At 37.9% G+C, this 11,630-nt stretch overlaps 1 protein-coding gene across 1 annotated transcript; it reads left to right on the top strand.

Moving 5' to 3' along the window:
- Positions 1–1,728: 1,728 nt before the first annotated feature.
- sparc (secreted protein, acidic, cysteine-rich (osteonectin)) lies at positions 1,729–11,396 on the top strand. The gene is made up of 10 exons (XM_060886029.1): positions 1,729–1,815; positions 6,833–6,902; positions 7,396–7,422; positions 7,723–7,810; positions 8,194–8,315; positions 8,721–8,841; positions 9,515–9,648; positions 9,999–10,147; positions 10,336–10,484; positions 10,573–11,396. Exons 2-10 carry the CDS (start codon positions 6,846–6,848, stop codon positions 10,599–10,601), a joined length of 876 nt encoding a protein of 291 aa, XP_060742012.1. The 5' UTR covers positions 1,729–1,815; positions 6,833–6,845; the 3' UTR covers positions 10,602–11,396.
- The last annotated feature ends 234 nt before the right edge of the window (positions 11,397–11,630 follow it).

Here is an 11,630-nt window from a genome sequence, read left to right as displayed (position 1 = left end):
TATGTTACACAGAGGTATTTCCCATAAACACCATGAATGGGCAACCTTCCAAATAAATCAAGCCCTTACAATGGTGATGCAACAACTGATTCCACTAAAACTTTATCTATATATGGTAACACAATTGAAATTTTGAGAGCATCAAAGTAACAGACATCAAAAGTGTCCAATAATATATAACCTCACACAGCCCTGTGCTTGTGCTTGCAGATGAAAGCAGGTATAATTAGGCTTAATTGTAATTAGATAGGGGACAGGGGAGAAGAGAATGGGTGGCATTGAATGGTTGGGTTCCCCTGAGTCTATGGCTATGTTAAGACTTGTCAAGCTACTGTAGACAATGCCACGTCTGCAGCTCGGGAGAAGTGAGTAATTACATCTTCTCTTTGGTCGGATATGCTATGACTCTCTGAGTCTGTTGCAGCCAGAATGCCACGTTGCATAGCTGCTACTTTTTTCCGTGCCTTTTTTTTTCACATCCAGATGTTTCTCTACATGCTTCTCAACAGACATTAGCAATCCAGAGCAGAGAGTCTCTGAATGCTGTCTCCGAGACAGAGAGGCTAAAACTGATTGGAAGAGCAGAAAGGATTACTTTAGCCTGATCATTTCTTAGTAACCCACAGTACACTTAGTCACCACACACACACACACACACACACACACACACACACACACACACACACACACACACACAGACACAGAGAAAGACAGACAGACAGAACAAAGACAAAGTATTAAATTTTTCTCTATGAAACACAGAATTATTGCAACTGGGTTTTAAATAGCATAATGTAGCATTGAAATAAATTTGCAAGTTTAGAGGAAGTATACACTCCATTAATGACTCCAGACTAAATTAGGATTTTTTTTTCTCATAAATATCACACCCTCTGCCTTTTTTACCTAATATTTCATTTTAGAAAAATTAACAGATCTTTAAAAAATCTACACTAAGAATCACTCTGCAAAACCCTATATCTTAGCAAAAAATAACAAACAAATACATGATTATATGCAAATTTAACATTAAAAATTAAGTTACATTTTTCTTTTAAAACAAAGCCTTTAAAAAAGTATATTTTTAAATACTGACAAGCTTGAAATGCTCTAGTATTCTATTGTTATTCTATTGGCAGATACATTTGCTTATTTAATTATTTGACTATTATTTTTATTTTGAGGATTCATTACTAGACAGAAGCTTTTTTTAAGCTTGAAATTTGTAACTAAAGAATTAAGAAATTTAGACATAAGCTTAGTGTCCTTATATTTTTTATATAATAGTCTCGAGAAATAACAGAAATATTAGATAAGAATTCATTTATTTGGAAGGTCTTTAATTGCAAAGATATTTGTAGAATAAAAACAAAACACATACATATTCAAAAAAAAACCCATGTGACTCAAAGAACAACAAATCTGGTCCTTTCAGGTCTGAAAAAAAAAACAGTTTAGCAAACTCTACTTTTTATGTCCCAAAGATAATTTAGCTTTTCCTGTTTAAACCTTGAACCTTGAACCTTAAAAATATATGCAAAGCTTTAAAAGAAGGCATGGAGTGTTAGAGTATTATATGAAGTCATATAATCCACTGCTGTACCCGCCTAAACATGCACAGCAGACCTGAGCTGTAGCTTCAGCTGGCTACACAGAGTTAAACGGTGGGACGTCCCAATCCAGGGCTGCAAGGGGGGTTCGACTGGGCCTGCCCACTGCAAATGTCTTCTGTGTCAACTTGTGTTGCTGTTAGATAGTTCCAGACCCCTGCTCCAGCTGACTTCTCCCTTGATCTGCCTGCTTGGTGAAGCTAAGGTAAGATCACGCACTCCATCATTCTTCTGTTTTTAACTTGAGAAAAAGAAATACATGCATTCAAACATCATTACTGCTATGATGCACCGTTTGACTTATTTTTATATGTAAATCATATATATCAGATAAACAGTTTTGTTATTGTCATAGATTACTTGAGAACTAACAGCTTCATCGTTCCAGTGTAGTGTTATATCTCTGCGGATTTCAGGTATCATGTAACATTGTGTATCCAAATATTACAATGTTACACTCACTTTTAAAAGGCACCATTGGAGGACGTGTTAATAAAAATGTTTGGCAGAACTGAGAACATATCAATCTATTGTTGACACTCAACTAAGGAGCAAGCTCAGAGTTAAAGCATTGTGTGCCACATAGGCAATGGGAGGAGGGACCACAGATTTTGGGGAAAGGGGGAAGGGGAAAAAAGGAGTACAAAGAAAGAAGGGAGACAGAAAGAAAGAGACAGAGGGGAAAAAAAAGCAGGTCAATTTTCACATAGCTCCCTCCCCTCCAAGTTACTCCCATCAAAAGGAATGTGAGTTACCATGGCCATTCTCTCCAGCTGTTAAAATTGTCCAGATGTCAATTCTCTTGACAAACAACAACGCCGTGAGAACAAACTGAATGTCCACAGCTGCCGGATGGCCTGTCAGATAAAAACCATGGAAGCGAGATGATGGAAAAAAGAAATATCACACAGCAGCCGGTTTAGTCCATGTGATATTCATTTATTATTTAATGGGAAACATCAAGCTTACTTTAGACACTTGCACAGATGTTGTACAAAGTATTATGAGCGAGGAAATAATAGCACCAAAAAACATTTTTATCTTTTTGTTTTTGTTAGACTGTAAAAAAACTATTGGATAAAAAACAAACGTATTTGTCACTTAAGAGTAATAAATGTTTTGAAAGCTATGATTATGCTGCAAATATGAAACAGTCATATATGCAAAATCCTGATCTAAATTCCTGTATAGTAAAGCTGTTGTGCAGGGCAGAGAGGGCTTTTCCACATGCCATCATCTTTTCACTTGGGTTACACTGTCTTGTGAATTGGAACGATACGTTTGTTTTTAGGCTGCAACAGCAAGTAACAGCGTGACCTGAAGTCTTCTCGGAGTTAAGTCCAGATGAAGGCAAAAAGAGCTTCTGCTTTATAATCCCCAAAGGGACATTGACCTGTAGAGCAAACCAATCCCATGGCATGGAGCCAGAATGAAAAATGCATATTTCCCATAGTCTAAATTCAACTATTTTAGAAACGTTGTAGCTAGGTGTGGGACATAGATAAAATGAATAAACAATTAGGTCCAGCAACCACTTGTTTTGTCTGTCCTTGTCATCATTGTCATCATTCACCTTTAAACCTTATTGAGGGATACAGAGACGGGTCATAGCATAAACTGTACTTCTTAAAAAAATGCTGGATCTCCTTAGTGGTAAATTTTCCATTTCCACAGATTCCACAGCTGCTCTTTTTGGCATGTGAGTATTTGAGCAGTGAGTAAATAACATAGACATTTAATGTCCTAGCAGCACTGGGGGAAGGGCGAAAGGGCTCCAAAAGGTCAGCTGACTGGAAACTCAGGTTACATCGCTCTTCTCCGACTATCTTTTGTCCGTGTCTGAGCTCCCTGGGATCAGAATGCTTTGTTTCTATCAATCCATTGAATAGAGGGTGGGATTTACTACAAAGCCTACTTCATTCAGTTGACTTTTAATTACAATAAAACAGAGGCTCTGTAGGCTACCTGAAGGATAGTCTTAAAATGCGAGAAGAGGAGAGAGAAATATCCGTTACCTGCAAACTGCACATCATTAGAGCCAAACCAAAACAAGTTTGTTTTGTCTGCGGTCGTTTTTGTACCTCATTCAAAAACCTTCCTGGCGTTTGTCAGGTTGGATCATTTTTGTTTCTGACCAGCTGCCTTGTTGGCAAGTGTTCTGTTCTGCAAACGCAGTGGAGATATCAGTGCTCACCACTGAACATTATGCAGACGAAGCACAGTAATTACCTGGTAATGGACAGGTGGCTTGCTCAGTGGTTTCCTGTTCCAAAAACTGAACTCTTGTGCCACCCTTTGTGCCCACAGATGCAGAAATAGGCAGAAATTACAGTGATTAAGACTCATTAAGAAGGTTAAATATTAGCATGGATATTTTGAGGCCATGAATGACACTAAATATTCTTTCCTAATTATTTTGGACTCTCACATTTAGAGGATAAACTTGTTTGCTTCAAATTTAAACAAATAAGCTCCTTTTGGCCAGATTGCTCTGACAGTGAGAAAGAGTGACTCCATTTATTTGTGCATTTGTACAGTGTGTCAACTCCACTGTTTTTTCCAGACCACTTGTTTAAGTCATTCTCAAAAAAGCAGATGGTATTTCCTAATTTTGATCCTTTGGAAAAATAAGGTGACTTTGAAAAAGCACAGCACTGTGTCTCTGTTTTCATCTCACAGCTTGCTTACCTAACTAACCTCTAAATCAAATAGTGAGTGCAAAAAAGGCATCCTTTATGCTTCTTCTACCAGTTAATTTCAAGCCTGCTTGAGTATGAGCACTACTTTCCAAATAAAACAGCTTGTTTTGCTCTTACGTAAGTAAGTCCAATGAACTAACAGCGTTCTGCCTCATCTGTGAAAATAAACATGCAAATTTATGTACAAATGTCTCTCAAAGGGAAAAGAATGACCCTTCCAAGCCAAATACTACAGGTTCATAATACGTGAAGTATTTAATTTTCTTACAGGACAGTGTATTCCTATGGAAATTGCACTATTTTTCCACTCCCTGAGCAACTGGGTGAGAAGAGTCCTTGTTTGCCATGTTTGGAGTTGTCAGTTTTTACTCGGTGTTTTCCAAAGACTAAATCCATCAGACATGGCTGGCTGACATCAGTTCCTGAGCAGAAGCATTTTTACCCTATCCAACACAAACAGATGGGGGAAGAGCCTGGATTGGGCTTGTTTTGAGTTTGGCTGGTCTGACAGGTCAAAATCAAAGCACCATTTGGCAAGTCTGCTTGGCAGCTGCTTGGAGAAATGTGAGATTGTGCCACATCAACACAAGAGCAAACATCTGCATCTAAAGGACTTGTCAAGGCACATTAGGAGTGTTCATCAAATTAAACACTAATGATGGGCTATTCCTTCAACATTGCACATTTTAATACATAGTAAAGGTTTATTTATTTGGATTATTTTTATTTATTAAGTTATTGAGATGCCGGATATTTTTGACTTAATTACCATATAATATGTAAGACATAACAGTACAAAGAACACAAAGCTTCGTTCACATCTTGAATTTCATCCCACTGCTCTAATTTCCCTAAAGAATGTGTGACACCCTGTGAATACTTTGTTCATGGAACAAGGATTCCTCTGTCTGTGGCGATGCACCATAAAAGTTTGCTATTCCCTGAGTTAATCAAGGAGCCTGTAAATCCTCTGAAAAATGGTACAGTTCTAGCAATTATATACGTGTACATAAAGCAAGATAATCCCTCTGTACTATTATATCACATAATTGCAAGGCTTTTCCCCAGCATGTAATCATTAATACTCTACAGTATAGCTTTTGCATATTGAAAATGAGTTTGAGGATTACATGCGTCTTTTGTTCCCAATGGGAATACACTACACAGATCACAGAGAATGCTTGAACACTTGAATGGTCTCTGTTTCCATTTAAAAGAGAATGCCTGTTGTGTCATAGCCCCATGAGAAAGCTTCTCAATGTGCAAGGAAGCTTTCTTTGATACTAACTTTTAGAACATTTAACCATGATCATTTGATGGCATTAGCACAGCACAGCAGCCTTATGGCCTTTTTGAGTATCCAACCAAAAAATAATGTCTTCTTTTATTTTATTCCCTTATTTTTACCCCCGCTTTTTCTAAGTTTAGTCATTCACCAGTTCCTGCTCATTACCTACCTCATAAATATCACACAACAACTACCAGCCAGGGAGAGGGAGGTCTAACAGACTCCTCCTCCTCTTCCTCCACCACAGCTTTTGAAAGTGCCGCTCATTCACAGCTGAACACGCACAGTGGGAAGTGCAAACTGCCCTCTTCCACATACATAACCATAAAATACACAGACACTCTGATTGGCTAGCATTGCTTTGATTGACAAATTGACTGGAGAGAGGATACCAAGGAAGAACAACCTTTTATCGTGCTTTATACTTACAGCCAAGGTTGGCTGTGGAAAGATGTTTGTATAGAACTTTAACAACAGATCCGATTTAGATCTTATAGAATAAGCAAGAGCTGAGAGTGTTAAGGGAAATCTTCCTGATGAAGATGAAGATTCAAAAGGGAATCCGCTCTCTTCCGGGTTCCACTGGATAGTGGGATTATAAATTATTACAGTACAGTAAACATAAGGTTACTTCCTTGTTATTATTCCTGTATTCAAAGAATACTAAATATTCAGAATTACCATACTGTGAATAGGAGTTCTGGGATGTTAGAAAATCTTATTTTTAAATGTGTATCTTGTGTGTGCTTGTGTGCATGCATGCATGCAGTTTCATGAGGAGAGCACATCTCTTTTTGGGATCTTCCTGTAAATGAAGCAAACAGAACACAGGCACTCAGTGTTATGAACTCAAACACCTCCTGGCAATGGAGTCCCAGATGTGAGAGTGAAGAGTTAAGCAGCTGACTGATTTGTGTGTATAATTGCATCTCAGAGAGCATAAAGGGAATCTGGTCTGGATAAAGAAATAAGGAGGCAGCTATAAGTATTATATAAGAATGAAAATGGAGAGTGATATTGATCTCACAGCAAAGACTGTGACAGAGACAGCATATGAGTCGTGTTTGTGTTTGATGTGTCACAGTCATGATTTTGAATGCGTCAAGGTTGTACAGAATAAAGGTCACGTGAAAACACTTAAAACAAGTTCCAGATGATATAGTCACATCTGTGATATGTAGGTATGTACTATACCACTTTGATTTATTTAAGACATATTGTTTATTTAATTGCAGGCTGAATCTCATAATGAGGGTGTGGATTGTCTTCCTTTTGTGCCTTGCTGGAAAGGCCCTGGCTGCCCCAGTAAGTTAACTTTACACATCAGTTCTGTGCAAATGTGAGCATGTTTTAATACACTGATGGGGACAAAGTGTCCGACTAGGATATGTTCCATTTGGGGATATTTGGCTGGTCATCATGAGGAGAACAGCTTTTTTTAAACAAATGCACAACATCAAATAGATTAAAACATGCAAGTCATAATGTTTTATTTGTTTACTAAGGTTTAGGTTAGGCTTAGATTTAAGTGTAGCATAACACAAGTAAGCTGCATTAAATATTGTGTCATTTGATGGGCCATAATATACTGTAGTAAGTAAGTACACACACTTGGAGGTGAAAGTGTCCTCACTAATAAAAAAAGTGAAGCTGATGATTCTGTGGTTTTACAAGGAGTTTTATTTGCTTAAGCTAATTAAATTAAGCCCAAGTTTCTAAGGTCAGCATTAAGGATTAAAAAAAAAGTGAGCATTTAATCACACAAAAAAACATCATACTGTGTATGTTTATTTTGCAGGCCGAAGAGGAGCCAGTCATTGATGAGGTAAGTGCTATTTAATCTGGATATAAAACAGAGCAATCAGATTGATATCCTGCGGTTCATTTGTTTGGCTTTTGGGAACATCCTCTATATGGGATCAGCTATTTTGTGTGTAAAGATATTGTCCAGTTCTAGTCCTGGCCTTTCTAGTTCAAATATGTTATTTATCTGCAATTATTTCATGCAATCGTTATTCAAATAAAACTCAGTATGCAAATAATATTAGAGAATATTTTTAATAGTGAATATTTCTGACAAATAACAAGTCACTGTTCCAACACTGCTCTTTATCGCCTAAACCAGCAGGTAGAAGTAGGATCCAACCCAGTTCAAGTGGAGACTGGAGAGTTTGATGAAGCCATTGAGGTTGTGGAGGATGTTGCTGCAGAGAGTAAGTAACCTAAAGAAACTCAGGACTTGGGGTTGACATGAGTACAAGACTTGAGTACAGATGCATGTCAGAACACTCTCTAAAGAGAGCCTAAATTATTTACTGTAGAAAATGTGTTTATTTCTCCATGTGTGATGATAACATGAGGAAATTACATAGCAGCAAGTTCACGGAAACTTTGGTAATGACAGGTTGCACTTAAGCCAAAACTAGACTAGCTATAATTATGGAGAGCATTAAACTGTTTCTTCGGAAATTCAGCTGCATAGCATCTCTCACAGTTATGGAATGGCTTAACCAGAAAAATGTACTTTAGAAAAATTTACTTAAGCTCAGAGAGAAATGGGCACAAAAAAATGACTTTTTTTCGTTTCCTCTTCCAGACCCCTGCCTCAACCATCACTGCAAGAAGGGTAAGGTGTGTGAGCTTGATGAAAGCAACGAGCCCATGTGCGTGTGCCAGGACCCCCTGACGTGCCCTGCCCCAGTAGGAGAGTTTGAGCATGTGAGTTTTTACTGCAGTGAGTCTGAGCCACATGTCATTCTTTTGTATTTCTTTAGAAGGATAAAATTCAAGAAAAAAAAGAATATATCTATTTCCATGCATTCAGTAAATGAACCAGCCAATCCTCTTCCAGACATTCCCAGATCTTTAAGGAGTATCAATCCTGCCATGCTCTCCTATTTAATTCAATTCAATTCAATTCAAGTTTATTTGTATAGCGCTTTTTACAATGGACATTGTCACAAAGCAGCTTTACAGAACATAAACATAGAACAAAAGATAAACATAAGGAGTAGTATAAAGAATTAATATAATAAAAATTCAAGATATATATAGTTCACAGTGTGTATGTATGTATGCATGTATGACAATGCATGTTTACAATTATCTCCTTGAATACAACAGGTCTGTGGCACTGACAACAAGACCTATGACTCCTCTTGCCACTTCTTTGCCACAAAGTGCGCTCTGGAGGGCACCAAGAAGGGCCACAAGCTGCACCTGGACTACATCGGACCCTGCAAATGTAAGTGCACGTCATTGCAGATTTAATAAAAAATGAAACAGTGCCAAAATCAGAATCAGAATCAGGTTTATTGGCCAAGTATTTTTTTACACACACAAGGACACACAGTTGTTGGTGACCCTCAAAGATTTAGACATAAAAAAATTACACTATACCTTTACTTTACAGACAATCTGAGCTGTTTCCTTCAGAGAATGTCTAACATATAAGCCAGTCCGTGCATCATCCATAAAAGTTGTAAAAGGTTGAGTGATTCACTGTGATTGATAAGCTCCAGGCTCAAGGCTTCCCTAACAGGGCTCCACACACATGGCAGGTCCTGACTAGTCTGCGTTACTCCACCCCAAATAGCAAGGAAAATCCGCAGAGTCACATCACCTGACTGTCTGGCCTGAAGGGTCCAGATGGAGCTACTCTTCTAGCAAAGCCATGAAAAAAGCAGAGCAGCATAGTTACAGATGAACTGAGGAAAATGTGTTTTGACATTACTTAATAGCATTAATGCATTCCAGAGCCCCAGGGCTGTAAGCCATGCTTTAATGATATATTAAGCACCAGGGGCATGGCTGCAGATTCATTAAGAATTATTTGGTATACAGTCTGTCATGACATTTAATATAGAGTGCGTGTGCAAAAGCATGTTAATTATTTTGTTTGTATATCTCTAATCCAGACATCAGTCCATGCCTGGAGAACGAGCTGGGTGAGTTCCCACTGCGTATGAGGGACTGGCTGAAGAACGTGCTGGTCACTCTGTTTGAACGTGACGAGGACAACAACCTGCTGAACGAGAAACAGAAGCTGAGGGTTGAACCAAGTTCTCTCTGTCTCATTAAACCCCTTCCTTCAGAACCATATTAGTCTCCATACTATCAATAATACATTACTGTACACAATTAGCTTGAAAACACCAGAGCTACAGTCAATGAAGTCAATAGAAAACATGACTTTATGTTGTTTATTGACAGAATATTTGAATTCCAGTGAGAGAACTATAGATTTCCTCAAGGTGTATTACATATAGACAAACATGCCAGCTAACAAAGAACATTTTTCAATATTTAGTAAGGTATTCAGCAGGTTTAATAGTCAGACCATGATGTTTCAGAATAAACATTCTTACAATGTTCACAAAGCTCATTTTGTTTTGTCTCCAGGTGAAGAAGATCTTCGAGAACGAGAAGCGTCTGCAGGCTGGTGACCACTCACTGGATCTTCTGGCCCTGGACTTTGAGAAGAACTACAACATGTACATCTTCCCTGTTCACTGGCAGTTCGGCCAGCTCGACCAGCACCCCTCTGATGGGTATGTTCTCACAGGTTTTAGTATTTGCTCACGGATAAACCTAGTGCTTGCTTATATTACAGGTACAGCACTATCAAAAGTATATGTCACTGGATATGTCACAATGCATATATTTGGATTTTTGGCATTAAAAAAAGACAAAGAAAAAAGTCTGGCTTCTTTACAAATATGTGAATGATGTGTTTCAGCTTTTTGTCCCACACTGAGCTGTCCCCTCTGCGTGCCCCTCTGATTCCCATGGAGCACTGCACCACCAGCTTCTTCGAGGCATGTGATGCTGACCAGGACAAATACATCGCTCTTGAGGAGTGGGCCAGCTGCTTCGGCATTAAAGATCGTGAGTTTCAAACATGTTTGTAGGATAATTCCTTATGCATTAAAAATGATTTATTGACTTGATTTATTTTGTTTGTTTCTGTTTGCAGAGGATATCGACAAGGACCTTATCGTCTAAAAACTGGCTACCATTGATGCTTTCTAGTTAGCCTGCTATTGGGACGAGGTGCTAACAATTCACATTAATGGTGCTATTTGCAATTTCCAGTAACCTATGTATACCACTAAAATAAAAAAAAAATTAAAAAAGGAAAAATGCACAGTCCACACTAACCATCAAAGTAAGTTATAACAGCTTCCCCTTTTTTTATTTCCTGTTGGCATTGTTTTTTCCGAAACACACAAATGGTAAAGCTAACTGAATGAACAGGGTGGACGCTTCAAGTGTCTGAACAAGACAGTGGCGAGAAACACGATGGACTTTGTACGTCGGAAGACTTTTTTTGGACTTGGATGCACAAAGAGTTAAATATTTTTCAAAGAATCAGGGCTTGAAATTAATGTCAATTTAAAGATACTGAGGAGAACTTGTAAAAAAAGGAAAAAAATAAAGTTTCCAAATAAATGTCCTTTTTGCTTGCTTTATAAACCTTATAGTTTTGTTTGTTGCACTCTTTTGGTGGGGGATACACTGTTTTCTGTTCTTTTTAGATTTGACAAGCTTTTTCATATTTGAGCCCAAAATAGAAAAATGGTTTATGTGTTTTTCCTATTGATTCTTGTCAGTGCAAAATGTTGAGTGTTTTTTAAAAAAAAAAACTTTGGACAAGAAAAGAACTCAAAGAGGAAAGAATCTTGCAGGATGAGAAACTACTCTGTCGAACATGTTCACATGCATTTGCAGTATTTGCCACGATTTGAACACTTGGAACATCTTTACATAAATAAAACTATTGAAGTGTCCAAACCCAAACATTGCATGCATTCTCTCAATGTTTCATCTTACTTCTCTGGATATCTGGACTGTCTCCTTTCTGCTTCTGCAATCATAATTCCCATATTTTTGTTCATATCCAGCACAGCTTCCAAAACACCATGAACAAGCTGTGTTAGAAGCGTTAATGAGCTTTTGTTCTTGTTTAATTTTTGTGCATTGGACTACATAAAAGTGGGCTACTGTATAGAAAAAAAGGGAAATTAAAAAGTA

This window comes from Tachysurus vachellii, chromosome 13, assembly GCF_030014155.1.
Source record: "Tachysurus vachellii isolate PV-2020 chromosome 13, HZAU_Pvac_v1, whole genome shotgun sequence".
NCBI lineage: Eukaryota > Metazoa > Chordata > Actinopteri > Siluriformes > Bagridae > Tachysurus > Tachysurus vachellii.
Note: the sequence above shows the minus strand (reverse complement) of the source record. Positions and strands in the feature narration are given on the sequence as shown.

Bases quoted from the DNA above. Each gene is read 5' to 3' on its own strand.
- sparc (XM_060886029.1), top strand. From the start codon at position 6,846: ATGAGGGTGTGGATTGTCTTCCTTTTGTGCCTTGCTGGAAAGGCCCTG. The intron at 7,811-8,193 runs GTAAGTAACCTA...TTCCTCTTCCAG, and splicing joins GGAGGATGTTGCTGCAGAGA to ACCCCTGCCTCAACCATCAC. The intron at 8,842-9,514 runs GTAAGTGCACGT...TCTCTAATCCAG, and splicing joins CTACATCGGACCCTGCAAAT to ACATCAGTCCATGCCTGGAG.